The sequence below is a fragment of the Schistocerca serialis genome, chromosome 1, assembly GCF_023864345.2.
Source record: "Schistocerca serialis cubense isolate TAMUIC-IGC-003099 chromosome 1, iqSchSeri2.2, whole genome shotgun sequence".
Lineage (NCBI taxonomy): Eukaryota > Metazoa > Arthropoda > Insecta > Orthoptera > Acrididae > Schistocerca > Schistocerca serialis.
In genome coordinates this window covers 279,301,668-279,321,799 of record NC_064638.1, presented here as the reverse complement: position 1 = coordinate 279,321,799, position 20,132 = coordinate 279,301,668, and the positions used below count along the sequence as shown (strand labels likewise).

Here is a 20,132-nt window from a genome sequence, read left to right as displayed (position 1 = left end):
CTCAACTTATCGGCAATACCGTGTACTTACAGATCTGTGTCGTGTGTGTTTCTTATCTGCCTATGCTATTAGCGCCAGTTTTGTGTAGTGCCACGTTGTGTAGCACCACATTCTGCGATTGTCCTTAATTCATGAGCATGAGTGTATTTTTGTCAGTAATAGCGAAATCGTCAGTTCTTCGATTATCGAGTGCCCCACTCACACGTCGTTCTTGAAACGATATTCGTGAATGTACCACTAACACTTATGCATAGCGTACCTGCACAAAACTCAACGGTTTTCGGAGTTGCCGATTCCATGTCGCATTTATTGAAACTTAACGTAACCCAAAAGCACACGCAACTGATAGATTCGTGTCGTGAAAGCTGGAACGACCCAAAATGAATAGTTTCACCAACGACTTCCGCCACAGTGGCTAGCAGCACAGTTTCGAAACTTTGTTCCTCAATGTAGTATACTATGCGGCTGCTCCCGGCGGGGATTCGAGTCCCCCCTCGGGCATGGATGTGTGTGTTTGTCCTTAGCAGTGAAGTCCATAAGATTTCACACACATTTGAACATTTTTGAATGTAGTATCTCCGTGTAAACTGGACTTCGGAGGGATCGTCCAACTAAAGCGCGTAACGGTGCACTTGAGCTGACTTCAGTCTGTTACAGAATATACAACGCGTTTAGTACCCTTGTATGAAGACATTTAGCTAGACAAAAAATCTCGTCTGTAGCAAACTGCGATTTTGTGGTGCTCAGCTCTCTCTGCTCGACAATAAAATTCAGAACACAGTTCTTCCTGTTTCATACCATGTTCCTTGGTTTCGAGAAAGGGATGGAGTACAATTCGGCAATGTCACCTGCTGCCAAAAAAATAGTTCACACAATTTCATACAAGATTTGTGGCTTTCTAAGCAGACAAAGCCGTCGCCGTCACCGTGGAAATGTACAGCGTATCCCAGTTCCTTGAGAACTATTGCTACAAGAAATAACTCATGGTTTAGGTTCATAAAATCACTCTGTTTATTCATAAGCCAGTACACGGCAAAAACAGTTTGAGAAGTGTTACGAAAACAGACACTACAGTCTTTTTTTGAAACTGCATTTAATAGTGCAGTACAATTTTCTTGGATGCCCTCAGCTGTATCGTAACTTGTCCTTTATAGCCAACTTCAATTCCGGTTGAGCTACCAGAAGTTGGTTCAAGCCAAATCTGGCAGATACGGCGGGTGACCCACTACATTGATCCATCTACAGGCTAAAACCTCGCGAACAATCTTTACTTTGTGGGGTGGGTCGTTGTCGCGGAGCAGCGGCCACGAACACCTGCCTCTCGGTATTCGAGTCAAATACGATGAATTCTCGCACAGAAATGATGGAAAACTCAAAAAAAACCGTTGCCTCACTGCTCCACCGCCGTTTTCCGACATTTATTAGACACGTACTGTTAAGTTCACGATCAGGACGCTGCTGCCGTGAAGCTAACACGTTGACCCTGTACACGGCTGTTGTTGAAACTTCGATGATCGTAACCCCACAACTCGCCACGAGATTGCATTGCAGTTTGGAATTTCACACAAGCAGTGCTAACGGAACAGGGAAACAATGTGTATCGTCGTATCTGAAGGTAACATAGTGCATACCCCAACCGAACATTACTTATTTCTTAATGTTCACGGTATACTGGGTGATAAGAAATTTATTCCTTGTTTTATGAGGGTGTAGTATGGGCCAAAGCAAGAAAACAAATATCCATCAAACATACGCTCTAATGTGTATATCTTAACAGCTTTGAGTACTTGTTCATTCGCTACTGTGTTAACTCGTCTGTTGTACTGCAGGCTCTTTGCTATTACGAACAACCTACAGAAAGCAGCAAACAAATGGGGTCACATTTCTCTGTTGTCTATGGATACAGCGTGCAGTAAACATTGGTTAGTGTTGTTATTGTAAACTGTGTTTACAGTTCTGTGTAAGTGCAGTACAGTTCTAGTGGGACCACTTTGTTTTTTGGTAAATTAGTGAAGTGCTTTTGCACTGTAGTTTTATTTTTGCATGTACGAGCATAGTGGAAGCCTATTATTCCACACGGGCGCTTGAAGTATTTGGTTTATGCAAACTCCATTAATGATATACAAACGCTGCAGGAATCCGTCAGCAATGCATTCCAGTGCACCTGTGAACAACCTGGAGTTTCTCAGAGACTGCATGATTTCCTAAGAGGTCAGACTAAAGTATGTCTTACCAGGAATGGACACCTCCATTGAGCACCTCCATTAGCAATGGCTCACAAGAGCAGGTTGTTTGTAACAGCAAGCAGAACTGCATTAGAAGCTCTGCTGTTTAGTCGTTACAGATAATGAATTCTAATTTGTGGCTCATTTGTTAACTGCATGCTGTAGGTCATGCGTAGCAGCAAAGAGCTTGTAGTAGAAGATATGTGGTTCACAATAGCGAAAATGAACAAGTGTTCTTAGCAGTTAAGGTATGAATTTTAGAGCCCATTTTTATTCAAGATAAATTTTCAGTAGGTATGGGAACGACGCCTGCAGGAAGTGCAGATATCTTTCTTTGTTTGTGCTTTTGTTTATTCAGTTATCAATGCCAGAGATTTTTGTTTGTAAGAACGACCTTCTGGAGACGACTGTGATCAGAACAGGCAGCTACGAGCAGACGTCACATCACGTAGCTGTGCTGGAGGCCTTGTGGCTTACGTTGACAATACGCAGCGGACACGTAGAGGAAAACATGTGGAGCGTCTTCTCGACGACATTTACCAACTAGATACGTTGGCCGAGTCCAAAGGAAGTAGTCCGCAACTCGTGGTCGTGCGGTAGCGTTCTCGCTTCCCGCGCCCGGGTTCCCGGGTTCGATTCCCGGCGGTGTCAGCGATTTTCTCTGCCCCCTGATGACTGGGTGTTGTGTGCTGTCCTTAGATTAGTTAGTTTAAGTAGTTCTAAGTTCTAGGGGACTGATGACCATGGATGTTAAGACCCATAGTGCTCAGAGCCATTTGAACCTAAGGAAGTGATGTGTGACGTTTTCATTATTAAGGACCACTTTCGCTTGGTTCACTACTAAAAAATTTCGTGCATTTTGCGAACAATGTGCTTCTTTTAGAGCAACCAGCTCCATGAAATTTTATGATGTGACCATTTTACGTATTAGTATCGACAGCTCATTAAGAAATGTCGCATAACTTTTTAGTTCTTTTCAGCGTTATCTGTGTGGTTTAATATTCTGTACACATCGAAAGGCGTCTCATATCTGGAGAATAATGTCAGCAAGTTGTGAGACTGGTCACATATGATGGTCTTGTGTGTGGGGAAGCCACAATGACAGGAAAGTGTGACGAAATGCACGAAGATCTGAAGACGATTGACACTCTTGGAGACACTGGCAGTTAACCGTGAACACCAATAAATATAGCGTATTGCTCATAAATTGGCTGAATGAAGTATTATTGTTCGATTACAAGTTTGAATACCATTTACTAATAGCAGTGAAATATCGATAAGCATCTAGGAGTGCGCATCTGGAGTATCCTAAAGAGGAACGACCATCTTAAACAAGTTGCAGCAATATTAGATTCCAGACTGATGTCCATAGAAAGAGTAACGAGGAAATATGATTCACTAAGACTGCTGAAGCTTGTAAAAGCACTGTTCAGTAAGCTGAGCTGCTCACGAACAGGGCGATATTTAAGATATATACACTCATACTCATAAATTAAGGATAATTGCAGAATGTGGTGCCACACAACGTAGCACTACACAAAACTGGCGCTAATAGCATAGGCACATAGGGAACACACACGATCCAGATCTGTAAGTCCACGATATTGGTCATAAGTTGAGAAACCCGTCCCGAAACACATGTGCTACAAAACGCCACTGTTTCCTGCGCATGTACCCCGACATCAATGTGGGATATGATCACCATGCACACGTACGCAGGCCGCACAACGGGTGGGCATACTCTGGATCAGGTGATCGAGCAGCTTGCACCAGTGCCTGTCGGAGCTCCTGAAGTGTCGTAGGGGTTTGAAGACATGCAGCGATACGTCGACCGAGAGCATCCCAGACGTGCTCGATGGGGTATAGGTCTGGAGAACAGGCAGGCCACTCCATTCGCCTGATATCTTCTGTTTCAAGGTACTCCTCCACGATGGCAGCTCTGTGGGGCCGTGCGTCATCACCCATCAGGAGGTAGATGGGACCCACTGTACCCCTGAAAAGGCGGACATACTGGTGCAAAATGACTTCCCGATACACCTGACCTGTTACAATTCCTCTGTCAAACATGCAGAGGTGTACGTACACCGATCATAATCCCACCCCACACTGTCAAACCACGACCTCCATACATATCCCTTTCAAGGACATTAAGGGGTTAGTATCAGGTTCCTGGTTCACGCCATATGAAAACCTGGCGAGAATCACTGTTCAGACTATACCTGGACTCGTCCGTGAACATAACCTGGGACCACTGTTCCAATGGCCATGTACTGTGTTCTTGATAACAGGCTTTACGGGCTCTCTTGTGACCAGGGGTCAGTGGAATGCATCTTGCAGGTCTCTGGGCGAATAAACCATGTCTGTTCAGTCGTCTGTAGTCTGTGTCTGGAGACAACTGTTCCAGTGGCTGCGGTAAGATCCCGAGCAAGGCTACCTGCAGTACTCCGTGGCCGTCTGCTGGCACTGATGGTTAGACTAAAGTCTGTGTTATGTGCATAAGTTGAGTTTATTAAAGTTATGAAAAAACCCTAAGAACTTATGCACCAATCCAGTAGGAAAATAAACACAAAACTTAATTTTCTAAACATTTGCAAGTGGTAAAAATTAGGAATCTGGTTTTGTAACTTGTACTAGTGGGTGCATAAATTGCACCACGCTTACACATCACAACCCTGAGCTTAAAGATATGTGCCAGTCTCAGTTTACGGAAATGCTTCATATGTTAGTTCGTTCATCACTGTCTGTATACTGTGCAACAGAACTCTTTCGCCCATTTCCTCACCCTGTGTTTCATCCATCTGTTCGTTTCGTCCATTTTATATTTCTTCCGCAACTCGCACAACCATTTCTCTCATTTACGAATGAGGTTATGTAGTGGCTTCGCCAAAGAGTCTCCAAAACACATGGATCTCTAGTTATTCTCTTTTGATTCGACTACCTTTTTTTTTTTTTTTTTAATGGGCGGCTAGTCAGCCTATAGGTACCTCGGCTAGGCCTTGACAATTTGCTTCGAACATTCATCATTAACTTCGGATTCGGCAATTTTTCTTTGGTGGATACCGTCAGCCCACTTTCTGCCTGCGATAACTTCTACCGCATTGAAGTTATTGGATAATCCATTTAGTTGTGGGACGTCGATTGTAAGTTTTCTTACGTTCTATATTCTTAAACGGAACATCATATCTTCAAATTTAAGAACATGACCTTCCAGTGCCTTTTCTAGTTCGTTGGAAAACACCGCAATGTGGTCAAACGTTTTTATATCTGTGATTCTTCAATTTCTCCAGGCGTATTTTTTGACGAAATAAATCTCGGGTGAACAGCCTGGTATGAGTGTTCATAGGACACAATATTTCGGCAATCGACCACGTTGCCATCATCAGGTGCGCTGATGTACATCAGCAACGTGGTCGATTGCCGAAATATTGTGTCCTATGAACACTCATACCAGGCTGTTCACCCGAGATTTATTTCGTCGTTTTTATGTCGCTAACTGCTTTTTTTCAGCATGTCTCTTAATTGTTAGCTTAGGCACGTTGTACATACATGCACATTCACTTACACACAGGTGCCAAAGTCATGCGATATCTCCTAATATCGTGTCGGACCTCCTTTTGCTGGGCGTATTCCAGCAACTCGACGTTATAGGGAGCCAACAAGTCGTTGGAAATCCTTGCAGAAACATAATTGCGATAGTGTTGCCGGTGTAGAATTTTGTGCTCTAACTGAGCTCTCGATTGTGTCCCATAAATGTTGGATGTTATTCACGCAGTGTGATCTTGGTGACCTAATCTTTCGCTCGAACTGGCCAGAATGTTCTTCAAACCAAACGCGAACTACTGAGGCCCACTGACATAGCGCATTGTCATCCATAAAAATTTCATCAGTTTTTGGGTACATTAAGTCCATGGATGGTTGAAAATGGTCCACAGGTAGCTGAACATAACCATTTCACAGTCAGTGATCTTCTCAGTTGGACCAAAGGACCCAGACCATTCCATATGAACACAGCCCATATCATTATGGAGCTACCACCAGCTTGCACAGTGCCTTGTTGACAACTTGGGTCCATGGCTTCGTGGGGTGTGTGCTACACTCGAACCCTACAATCAGCTCTTACCAACGAAAATCTGTACTCATCTGACCAGGCCACGGTTTTTAAATCGTCTAGGGTCAAACCGATATGGTCTCGAGCCCAGGAGAGGCGCTGCAGGCGATGTCGTGCTGTTAACAAAGGCACTAGCGTCGGTCGTCCGCTGCCATAGCCCATTAATTCCAAATTTCGCCTCACTGTCATACTAGATATCGTTCGTTATACGCCCCACATTGATTTCTACGGTTACTTCACGCATTGTTACTTATCTGTTAGCACTGACAACTTTACGCAAACGCCACTGCTCTCGGTCGTTATGTGAAGGCCTTCGGCCACTGCGTTGTCCGTTGTGGGACGTAACACCTAACTTGGCGTTCTCGGTATCTTCTTGACACTGTGGAACTCCGAATGTTGAGTATACTATCGATTTCCGAAATGGAATGTCCCATGCGTCTAGCTCCAACTACCATTTCGCGTTCAGAGCCTGTTAATTCCCGTCGGAAACCTTTTTTCATGCATCACCTGAAAACAAATGACAGTTCCTCCAATATGCCTCCCTTCGCTTTGTGTACGCGATACTACAACCATCTGTATATGTGCATATCGCTATCCCATGACTTCCGTCTCCTCAGTGTCCTTCATGATCCCTATTTAGACATACTGTTACACCTAAAAGCCGTTCGTGTGCGCTCCTTTTTCCACAACGCTCGTCTGTTGCCATACTGTAATTCAAAATAATTATTTAGTTAATAATGCATCTAAATCTAACCACATCATTTGTAAAGATTATGTTGCACTAACAATGCCAAACGCATTTTTAAATCTCGCTATACCAACAAGTTTGTTAAATTCTACCTGTACAACATTGGAAACTTTTAGAGTTACGCTATGGGCAATGTCACCATTTCTTCTTTGTTAATTTCCTACGAAGGAACCACAACGAATCTATTTAAAGGTTCTTTCTAAAAGAGTCCCGGTTTTGAACCACATAGTATATTGTAACTCTTCAGGCTTTCCCGGCGATCTAATGACATCTTGGGTTGTCGGGTGTTCTGCCGGATATCAGCGTCGTACTTGCACGATATTTCGGTCACGTAGCTCGAGACCTTCATCAGGTGCGACCTGAGACAGTCTCAGGTCGCACCTGATGAAGGTCTCGAGCTACGTGACCGAAATATCGTGCAAGTACGACGCTGATATCCGGCAGAACACCCGACAACCCAAGATGTCACATAGTATATTGTTGTTTTTCGGTTGACTACATTACGATGTATCATTTCGGTTTTTGAAAACCCTCCACTTACTGATTCAGTCTGAAATTCTCTCATTTGTTTATTATGGGCCTAACTATAGCCCAGTTTTCTACTGGACAGCATATAATAATTAGCAAAAAAGAATAAAAGTGATAGGGCATCGCGCGATTCTAGATGGTGTTGGGCACCGAAGGCATCAACACTTTGGAGGTTTGCTGTAAAGTTCAATGAAACAGGTTCAGCAGCGAACATTTAGTTTCCTGGGCGCCCTCGTTTTGCTCAGACTGTGCAAAACATTGCGAAGGTTCGTGATTGTGTGACTGTTAGGCCACTGGAGTTGACCTTTCACCGTTCCCAAAAATGGGCACAGGATATTTTGCAATATGGCGAATGCACTAACCAGTACGACCTCCATTACCAGCCTCACAGGATTCAGTTAACGCAGCAGCTGAAAGAAGCCGATCACGAGAAAAGAAGACATTTTGATAACTGGTTTCTGAGAAGAGGATTGGAAGACGACGGTTTTGCGAGGAACATCTTCTTCGCGACGAGGCGCACTTCTATATAAATGGATTGAGCTGCCATATCTGACAGTCAGAAAATCCTTGTTCGGTGGTATCATTGATCCTTTTCGAAGATTAGTCGGGCCAGGCTGCGACAATTAATGGAAATCGATAGCGTGCGATGATAAGAGACTTTTTTTGGTTTAAATTCACTGGAATAGACGTTCAAAAGTTGTGATTTGAGCAGCAAAACAACTGAAATGCTCCATTCGTTGTTTCCGGATCACCTGATCTCGTGTGATGGTGGCGAACGATGACCGCCAAGGTTGTGTGATTTAATCGCTTGGGATTTCCTTCGAGGTTATCTTAAATCATTGATGTGTGTCAATAATTCCCGAAACATCAGCGAGTTAAAGTAACAAATTCGAACTGTTCTGGCGTAATGCAATCTTACTCTTATCAGGTAATTATAGCGAATTTCAGGGACAGAGTTTTTGCATGTCAGCGCAGTAGAGGTGCCATATGTCAGAACTCATTTCCCATACCCGAAATAGGAAAGCGTGGCAAACGTGTTTATGTATTTTGTTAACGTGTTTGAAAAAAATAAAGTTCATAGTTTGACATATCAAAAATTCCTCGCTTTTTGAAGGCGTCATATTAGTACTGCTCTGGAATCGTATGGAGGGTACATTTTTCTGTAAATTGCCTTTAGCGTGGGAAAATAGAGTTTTAGTCATGAGTAACATAGCCGCTAGCAAATTAATTTATTGATGGAACTCAAATCTGGACTGACCAATAAAATATACAGATATACTCAGGGTGAATTTTGGGCAAAATGCCATGTAAGACAAAATATTTCGACATGCTGCTACGGCGCGATATTTTGCCTCAAAATGTGCTGGAATGTCACTCAAAGTGAGATCGATGACCACTGGTAGCACATATACGAATTCAAGCCTTCAAGAAATTCCTGTAGGTAATACAATGCTTATCGCAGTTTAGCTGCCTCTCTCAACCATAAAGATGACGCTCCTGCCCACAAACCAAGGTCCGCTGCAGTGCCTATCGGAGAAAGTGAAATGTGACCCGCGCATCATCTCTAGAACGTGTCCCTTGCAAATAGATGTATAAAGTAGGAATATCTCTGGAGTGAGCATTGTGTTCTGGGCATGTTGTCAACATTAAGCTGGAACTGTTACGCGATCTCGGAACGACAGTTTGGTTAAGGCCGGTTCACATGTGCCGTCATATCAAGTCAAAATACTCCTCAACGCATTTCCAATGGCAGCATTCAGATACGTAGGAAACGCAAAGTCGCGTCACGTCACAGCACGTCAAGGTTCCTCGGGAAGAAAGAACTGACAGTACTGTCACCTGCTAAATCCGGAGGTTAACCTATTTTCGCCGCGCTCGCTCGTTTTATGGTAATGAAGTTCGTGCATTTTTATCTTCGTAATTATAATGCTTTGTTTTCGGGCAAACGTTCCATGACGACCTAGGTATTTCTTCCATTGAATGTTCTTACACAGGTGAAGATAGTTATATGAAAGCGAAAAATTATTTAAGTTTTACAATAACGCAAAAGAGCTGACGCCACAATATTTATACACTACTGGCCATTAAAATTGCTACACCACAAAGATGTGCTACAGACGAGAAATTTAACCGACAGGAATAAGATGCTGTGAAATGCAAATCATTAGCTTTTCAGAGCATTCACACAAGGCAGGCGTCGGTGGCTAACATTAGGAAAGCTTCCAACCGATTTCTCATACACAAACAACAGTTGACTGGCGTTGCTTGGTGTAATGTTGTTGTGATGCCTCGTGTAAGGAGGAGAAATGCGTGCCATCACGTTTCCGACTTCGATAAAGGTCGGATTGTAGCTATCGCGATTGCGGTTTATCGTATCGCGACATTGCTGCTCGCGTTGGTCGAGATCCAATGACTGTTAGCAGAATATGGAATAGGTGGTTTCAGGAGGGTAATACGAAATGCCGTGCTGGGTCCCAACGGCCTCGTATCACTAGCAGTCGAGGTGTGTGATAACAATTTGAATACCGCAATGACATATGCTGTGCATCTCAAGGGGGGTGGGGGGGTATATTGAACACCAACAAAAAAAATGTAAAAAAAAACTTTTTGAGTTTCCCGTTCATCAAAAAACAAAGAACAAAGTTTATTGTATATGTTTTAGTTTCAGAAATATAGACGTGCCAGATCGGATGATTCGTTTTGATACACGCTGTATTTCTACTCTGTTATAAACGTCAGGAGGGTAGCGGAAAGAAGCTGTCACTCTTTCCTAGTTTCTCGGTTCGCGGCACTAGCACAGTTGTCGAGTGACAAGATTCATGTTCCTAAGAGGAGCGATATTCCACTTCACCTCTTTTTCACCCAGCCCCCCCCCCCCCCCCCCCTCTTGCCAGACGGAAAGTAGTTAAAAATAAGCACACAAACGTTGCATGCGATAGAATTACATTGTCCTCGAGACATAATGAGTTTCAACTTTATCTCAGATAAGGACGGAAGGTGATATTGGCTGGCTCTAAGCATTATGGGACTTAACATCTGAGGTCATCAGTTCCCTAGACTTAGAACTACTCAAACCTAACTAACTTAAGGACATCACACACACCCATGCCCAAGGCAGGATTCGAACCTGCGACCGTAGCAGCAGCGCGGTTCCGGACTGAAGCACCTAGAACGGCTCGGCCACAACGGCCAGCAGGTGATACTGGAACCATAGCTTTGTATGTAATAGGCACCGGAGTAGGGTATTCCGAGCAGGTATGTTAATCATAGAGCATCTGACCAGTAAGAAGGAGACCCACGTTAAAGTCCTGGCCTTAGCACACATTTTAATTCGTTACTTCAGCTTCCATGCGTATCGAAGCTGCATGCGATGTTACGAGTCTCAAAATATCACTGTACCAGCGTTTGCAGTGTTATCCCACTGGAAGGGCGTCCTCTCTGGGTCTCTGGAGTTCCCGAGAGTGACGCCATCGTGGCAGCCTTGAGGGTCGTGGGCCACCTCGCACGTGATGTTGTAGTTGTCCTCCATGCCGATCTCCTCTCCATTGTAGGTGACGGCGGTTCCCGGCAGCAGTGTCACCAGCATGTTCATTCCGTCCACCAGCTCTGGGCTGTACCGGCTGGCCACGCGGTGCTGGTCGTGGTTGCCGATCTGGAAAGATACCCATGCCACGTGCAGTGCCCTTATGTTTTTTATGTACTACCTATGACAAAAGAGTCCAGTTTAATTTAGAGACACACATCACATTCACCTACAATGAAAATGGTTTTCATCAAACGACTGAGAATTTGGGACAACTAAAACTGAACTACTAATGAAGATGTAATACAAGGGGATAGTCCAGCTGTGAAACAGAAACTAAAGTTTAATAAGGTGCGCACTAACTACAGCACACAGGAGCGGATTATAGGGAAAATCCAAAAGAAATGCTTCCTATCAGTGCATTTTTTTCCTCATTATCGTTTTGTTTCAATGAAGGCATAGTGTTGTGTCCCTATGGAGGGAACTGTACTACTGAAGTTCCTCCTTCGGCCACCTGTTGTAGAAGACAGTCGATGTCCGCTCTTAGCATAAGGCTTTTGATTTGTGACTGGATGAGGAGCATAGGTAAGCGAAGATGGCCTCTGGACAACAATAACATTAATTCTGCAGAACAAGGTTCGAAATAAAAGGGCCAGATATTGTCTGATCCAGAACGTACACAACACATCACGCCATATCAAATACACAATCACACAAAAAACGAGGAAGAAGAAGTTGCACTACAAAGCAATTATCCAAATTTGACGAAAATCGGTAGATGTCATATTAAATTTCAGACAAATTACTACAATTTTAGAAAAAAGTTTGATAACTTATTCAAAAGAAAGAGTTTCACAAACTGAGCAAATTAATAACGCCTTGGTCCTCCTCTGGCCCTTAAGCAGCAGTTGTTCGGCTTGGTATTGATTGATACAGCGGTTGGATATCCTGCTGAGGGATATCGTGCCAAATCCTGTCCAGCTGGAGCGTTAGATCGTCAAAATTCCGAGCTAGCTGATGGACTTTGTCCATAATGCTCCAGACGCGTTTTCAAGAAGGGACGTCGAGCAGATGTGCAGAACTATAGACCTATATCTCTAACGTCGATCAGTTGTAGAATTTTGGAACACGTATTGTGTCCCAGTATAATGACTTTTCTGGAGACTAGAAATTTACTCTGTAGGAATCAGCATGGGTTTCGAAAAAGACGGTCATGTGAAACCCAGCTCGCGCTATTCGTCCACGAGACTCAGAGGGCCATAGACACGGGTTCACAGGTAGATGCCGTGTTTCTTGACTTCCGCAAGGCGTTCGATACAGTTCCCCACAGTCGTTTAATGAACAAAGTAAGAGCATATGGACTATCAGACCAATTGTGTGATTGGATTGAGGAGTTCCTAGATAACAGGACGCAGCATGTCATTCTCAATGGAGAGAAGTCTTCCGAAGTGAGAGTGATTTCAGGTGTGCCGCAGGGGAGTGTCATAGGACCGTTGCTATTCACAATATACATAAATGACCTTGTGGATGACATCGGAAGTTCACTGAGGCTTTTTGCAGATGATGCTGTGGTGTATCGAGAGGTTGTAACAATGGAAAATTGTACTGAAATGCAGGAGGATCTGCAGCGAATTGACGCATGGTGCAGGGAATGGCAATTGAATCTCAATGTAGACAAGTGTAATGTGCTGCGAATACACAGAAAGATAGATCATTTATCATTTAGCTACAAAATAGCAGGTCAGCAACTGGAAGCAGTTAATACCATAAATTATCTGGGAGTACGCATTAGGAGTGATTTAAAATGGAATGATCATATAATGTTGATCGTCGGTAAAGCAGATGCCAGACTGAGATTCATTGGATGAATCCTAAGGAAATGCAATCCGAAAACAAAGGAAGTAGGTTACAGTACGCTTGTTCGCCCACTGCTTGAATACTGCTCAGCAGTGTGGGATCCGTACCAGATAGGGTTGATAGAAGATATAGAGAAGATCCAACGGAGAGCAGCGCGCTTCGTTACGGGATCATTTAGTAATCGCGAAAGCGTTACGGAGATGATAGATAAACTCCAGTGGAAGACTCTGCAGGAGAGACGCTCAGTAGCTCGGTACGGGCTTTTGTCAAAGTTTCGAGAACATACCTTCACCGAAGAGTCAAGCAGTATATTGCTCCCTCCTACGTATATCTCGCGAAGAGACCATGAAGATAAAATTAGACAGATTAGAGCCCACACAGAGGCATACCGACAATCCTTCTTTCCACGAACAATACGAGACTGGAATAGAAGGGAGAACCGATAGAGGTACTCAAGGTACCCTCCGCCACACACCGTCAGGTGGCTTGCGGAGTGTGGATGTAGATGTAGATGTAGACGTTCTCAATTGCGGACAGGTCTGGCGATCTTTCTGGACAAGGTATGGTTTCACAAGCACGAAGACAAGCATTGTGTTGCTGAAATGTAAGTCCAGGACGGCTTTCTATGAAGGGCAACAAAGCGGGGCGTAGAACATCATCGACATATGGCTGTGTGTAAGGATGACAACCAATGGGGTCCTGGTAGGAAATGAAATGGCACAGCAGACCATCACTCCTGGTCGTCAAGTGACAGTCAAGTTGGTATTCTACTCTAGTCAACGACATTGCTGGCAGAGGACATGCCTGAAGACACCCTCGACAGCGATGGAATACCAACGTGACTGTCGTCTGCGATACGGTCTGACAACATTTCATTTCATAGCAGGACTCCTTCACTGTCACTCGCAGCACCCTTACAACACAGCAACATGTCAACGATATGCTATGCCCCATTTAGGTGCCCTTCATGGCAAGTTCAAATGGTTCAAATGACTCTGAGCAGTATGGGACTTAACACCTACGGTCATCAGTCCCCTAGAACTTAGAACTACTTAAACCTAACTAACCTAAGGACATCACACAACACCCAGTCATCACGATGCACAGAAAATCCCTGACCCCGCCGGGTATCGAACCCGGGAACCCGGGCGCGGGGTTCTAGGCGCGCAGTCCGGAACCGCGGGACTGCTACGGTCGCAGGTTTGACTCCTGCCTCGGGCATGGATGTGTGTGATGTCCTTAGGTTAGTTAGGTTTAAGTAGTTCTAAGTTCTAGGGGACTGATGACCACAGATGTTAAGTCCCATAGTGCTCAGAGCCATTTGAACCATTTTGAACCGGGCGCGGGAAACGAGAACGCTACCGCACGACCACGAGCTGCGGACTTCATGGCAAGTCATCTTGGGCTTACGTTCAGCGAGATAATAACCTCTCGCACACAGCGAGAATTTCTACTGCATATCTTCATGCTTTCCAAACACTACCTTGGACAGCAAAGTCGCCGGGTCTCTCCCTAATTGAGAATGTTTGTAGCATTATGCGTAGAGCCTCTCAACCAACTCGGGATTTTGATGATCTAACGCACCAGTTTGGCAGTATTTGGCACACTATCCCTCAGGAGGACATCCAACACCTCTATCAATCAATGCCACGGCGAATAGCTGCTCGAATAAGGGCCAGAGGTGCTCCAACACGTCACTGGCTTGCTCGATTTGTGAAGCTCTTTCTCTTGAATAAATCATCTAATTTTTCTGAAACTGTAATCATTTGTTTGTTTGTACATGTACATCACAGCTATGAATTTCCGTCCCAGCAGGTAACTCCTTCGTGGTGCATCTTTTTTGTCTTAGAGTGTACATTATGAGACAGTCAAATGTTTAATTTTCATGTCTCTTCAAATAATTACATAAGGTATCCCAACATTTTGCCAGATCAGATCAACGATGATCGCAAAATGGAAAACAAGAAACACATCACAATGCTTTAAGGAGGCAGTATTATACGGCACAATGCTCTTAGTAGTGGAATGGAAGAAGAACGCAATTAAGAATTCGGCCTTCGGATTCTGGGAAGGACAGAGCAAAGGTACCCACATAAACAACTGATTCGCAGTTTCTAGTCTCCGTTTGCAGCTAGCGTTGGTTACCTGGCAATGTTTCACTAAATGTTTGGCAGTCTGCTAAGACCGGACCGGAAATCATCTACCCTCTCGAATAAGAAGCGACTTGCAACCTTATACCAAATTACATATTTTGCCACGATTCCTGCCAATAAAGTGAAGGTCTAAATACAACATCTTTATAAAAGGGCTAAACAGTGGTGGCGAAGGACGCTACAAGCACATATAACAACAGTCTGACTCGCATTCACCCACTCAGCGATACTGCAACCTGCAAAACTCACTCACACCAATTCATCTTTCTGGTGACATTCATTTATTTTCAATTAAATAATAATCCACGGAGAAGAATGGTTGGTCAGCAAGTAAATGCCAAACTCGTGTGCTAAAAACAGGCTGTATTGTTGAGGTTTAAGTTGGTGTACGAAGGTGGAACTGACAAGTCACAGGATACCTCCTAACATCACGTCGGGTCTCCTTTCGCCCGGCGTAGTGCAGTAACCCGACGTGGCATTGACTCAGCAAGTCGGTGCAGGACCTTGCAGATATTTCATCCCTACTGCGTCGATAATTGTGAAAGTGAAGCCAGTGCAGATATGTGCACGTTCTGACCCATCGGTTATGTTCGATGAGATTCCCGTCGGGGAATTTGGGTGGCCAAATCACTCGCTCAAACTGTCCACCCGGCAGCTGTGACCGAGCGGTTCTAGGGGCTTCAGTCCGGAACCACGCGGCTGCTACGGTCGCAGGTTCGAATCCTGGATGTGTGTGATGGTTTAAGTATTTCTAAGTTCTAGGGGACTGATGACCTCAGATGTTAAGTCCCGACTGTTCAAGCTGGTGGAGGCTCTGTAATGGTGTAGGGCGTGTGCAGTTAGAGTGATATGGGACTCCCAATACGTCTAGATACGTCTCTGACAGGTAACACGTATGCAAGCCTCCAGTCTGATCACCTGCATTCTTTCATGTCCACTGTGCATTCCGACGACTTGCCCAATACCAGCAGGACAATGCGACACCCCATATGTCCAGAATTGTTACACAGTGGCTTCAAGAACACTCTTCCGAGTTTAAACACTGTCGCTGGCCACCAACCCCCCCAGACATGATCATTATTGAGCATATCTGGGATGCCTTGCAACATCCCGTTCAGAAGGGATCTCCACCCCCTCGTACGGATTTATGGACAGCTCTGCAGGATTCATGGTGTCAGTTCCCTCCAGCACTACTTCAGACATTAATCGAGTCCATGCCACGTCATACAGCGGCACTTCTGCGTTCTCGCGAGGACCCTACACGATATTAGGCAGGTGTATCAATTTCTTTTGGAGATAAAGAGGAATCGAGAAGAATGTAGATGTCATCTTGTGCTCGCCAATGCTTGTAATACTTACACCATGTGATCAAAAGTATCCAGGCACCCGCAAAAACATGCTATTTATTATTAGGTGCATTTTGCCGCTACCTGCTGCCAGTTATTCTACATCAGCAACCTCAGTAGTCATTAGACATCGTGAGAGAGCTGAACGGGGCGCTCCGCGGAACTCACGGACGTCGGACATCGAACGTGGTCAGTTGATTGACTGTCACTTGTGTCATACGTCTGTACGCGATATTTCCACACTGATCAACATACCTAGGTAACTGTTTCCGATGTGATAGTGAAGTGGAAACGTGAAGGGACACGTACACCACAAACGCGTACAGGCCGACGTCGTCTGTTGCCTGACAAAGACCACCGATAGTTGAACACGGTCGTAATGTGTAATAGGCAGACATCTATGCAGACTATCACACAGGGATTCCAAACTGTATCAGGATCCACTTCAAGTACTATGACAGTTAGGCGGGAGATGAGAAAACTTGGATTTCATGATCGAGTGCTGCTCATAAGCCACATACCACGCCGGTAAATGCCAAACGACGCCTGCACGGAGTCCTGACCTGAATCCTATTGCACACCTTTGGGATGTTTTAGAAAGCCGACTTCGTGCCAGGCCTTTCCGACCAACATTGATACCTCTCCTCAGTGCAGCACACCGTGAAGAACGGGCTGCCATTCCCCAAGAAACCTTCCAGCACCTGATTGCACGTATGCGTGCGAGAGTGGAATCTGTCATCAAAGCTAAGGGTGGGCCAACACCGTACTGAATTCCAGTATTACCGATGGAGGCGCCAGGAACTTGTAAGTCATTTACAGCCAGGTATCCGGATACTTTTAATCACATAGTGTACACGCATGCCTGATGGAACACACATGTTGACGTTCCAAGCCTGTACGAAATACTTGAAATTAGTTCCCTGACTGCGAATTCCTTATATAAGACGTGTTAGATAGTGTTGCGAGCATTAGATGATGAATTTAGTTGACTGTGGTATAAGAATGTAGACACTGTGGCACACGAAAGTTTAGGTCGGTGTTGGAAGCGAGCACGGGTAGCCTCAGTTGTTAAAGCGACCGCTCGCGATAAGCGGGAAATTTTTGTTCGAATTCTGGGGTGCCACAAATTTTCATGTGTTATTATTGCGTAGTAAGATTTATACCTAATACAGCTGAAGTTAAAGAATCGGTAGTCAGCGAATTAATTTCAAAGTGTGTCTCCTACACTTCTAGGATATGGGCGAGTCCATTCCTAAGACCGAAGGGGTGCCCTTCTCTCAAAATTAGGGATGGGGAAAACCGACCGGTTAGAACCGATACCGGTATTTTCGATCTAAAAAGCCGGTGTTTTTCGGTATTCGTTTGGTGTCACTTATAACAAGTGGTTTTTCTAATTCTTTTTACAAATAACCGAATAAAAACCGAAATGTCAATTAGCCATAGGAGCAGTGCTTAAATTTTTTGTTTGTAAATAAAGCTTTTTTTAAAAAAAAAATGTTATCACTGCAGTTTTAATTAGAATGACGAGACAAACGAGCGATATACACATGGAATAAGAATTTGTACAGCGCTGCTCAGGCAATAATATCCATGTTGCCGTGTGTCGTGACTTCAGATACGCATCTACATGCAGCGTGCAAGACTGGCCCCCACCTTGTCTATACGACAACTTCTTGCTGTCCTTCTCAGACATTCGTTGTATTGCAGAATGGCATCAACCCTAGTCAGGAAATAATTTTACGATGTGACGTAGCAAAGCCGTAAAGTGCTTCATTCGTTTTAATAGATAAAAGATTTGTCTACCATTTCTGTGAAATAACAAAAGAAAGAAGAAATTATGGTAACAGTAATATAGCAAAAACTTAACAATTTCTTCAAAGTATACAATAAGAATAGAAAGTAGTTGATCAGCTGCCTATGTGTACATAATATGCCTTTATCTACTTGTAGCTCTTGGAAACGGACAAATTAACACCAAAAACAGAGTTCTTAGTCTTCAGTTTTCACCCTCTAGCACTGACTATCCGCGGTGTCCAAATAGTGGCATGACCCCAGATGTGCAACTTGAATTTTCGGCAGAGTTTCAAAGAATTAGAATCAACTGTAAGATATTAGTGACTTTTTGCAGGATTCAGCCACCTATCACTTTCTGGGAAAAGCAGCGAACGATTGACGGACACTCTTTTATTTAAGTATTTAATTTAACATTTTTATTCTATGTATCTTTTGAAACTGAGAGAGTCAAAGTTTTTCAAGATTTGTTCGATTTCTACGTTTATTACAGGAAATAATGGGAATAAAAATCAAAAATTGGTTATTTCAGGACCGGTTTTAACAGTTACGTCAAACTTGTTGGGGAAAAAACGATACAATCGACAATCAGTAAACGCTATGCCTAAGCAAAATTCATCTTACTTTTCTATTTACCGGTATTGTATCCATGTGCCCATCTTCTAGAACGTTCCAAAAGACACATGATACAACTTGACACTCACGCCAGTGTCATTTTTGCTCTCTCGGCCGTTCCTCCCTTGCGCCTTCCGGAACAATAGCAAACATGGCTATCTTATTTGACTTCTGTTATGTCGGTGCCTTCAAAATTCCATCGAAGAGAGCCCTAAATTCGATTCCTAAGTATATTCCGTCAGTGGACTGGAAATTTTCCACTTAATATTTTGAAACCCAATAGACAATAATTCATTATTTAACTATCTTACGATATTACGGCCGGCCGCTGTGGCCGAGCGGTTCTAGGCGCTTCAGTCCGGAACCGCGCTGCTACTATGGTCGCAGGTTCGAATCCTGCCTCGGGCGTGGATGTGTGTGATGTCCTTAGGTTAGTTAGGTTTAAGGAGTTCTAAGTTCTAAGGGATTGATAACCTCAGATAGTAAGTCTCATAGTGCTCAGAGCCATTTGAACCATTTGAACGATATTACGTGATGTCAGTCGGGGATGGCCTTGGTCATGGAAATGAAATTTCACTGTTACGTCTCAGACTCTGCGAACCAGTACGACTGATACGAAGAACATTTTCCGAAAAGAAGTTAAGCGAACGTGAAAGTCGAGCACCTTTGGGCGGCGGCCTGCGCGTGTTCAGAGCAACTGTATCACAACACCAACAACATCAGACGAGGTACCAGACTGAGGAAGAACAATACTCGCATGTTTCCTTTTATCTCTTAAACGCTGCAACGAAACAGCAGTTTTTAGGGAACAGAGTCTACTTTCACGATCAAGCTACATAATGGTATCCCAGGCCGTGCCCAAAGCTTTTCTGTTATCACAAAAACGCAAGAATGTCACCCTTTATTTTTCCCAACCGCCAAGACTCTCGTGACGATGTATAGTTGCAGTGTACCACATAAAGCATTCCTTGTACCGGCTGTTTGTCATCTCAATAGAATAAATGATATCTCAAGCAGAATCTAATACCGGGAAATAGTTATATGGCGTTGCCAGGGTAAATGGAGATTTATTTTGTGTCCCTTTCTGCTCTCGATCTCAGAGACTAGACAGTAAGATAGTGTTTAAAAACCTTGTGAAATTTTAACAACAAATTTTATTTTCGTTCGTAGCCTAAGCGATTAAGCAATCTGAGATGAGTCACTACTCATAAACAATCAATTTTCTGCTCTTTTAGTTG

At 44.0% G+C, this 20,132-nt stretch overlaps 1 protein-coding gene across 1 annotated transcript in view; it reads right to left on the bottom strand.

The window, feature by feature from the left end:
• Positions 1 to 20,132, bottom strand: part of LOC126465925 (uncharacterized) — a 405,052-nt gene that overhangs the window by 317,979 nt on the left and 66,941 nt on the right. The window contains exon 7 of the mRNA XM_050096347.1: positions 11,009 to 11,261. Within this exon, the coding sequence (XP_049952304.1) occupies positions 11,009 to 11,261 (253 nt within the window). The remainder of the gene's footprint in view (positions 1 to 11,008; positions 11,262 to 20,132) is intronic.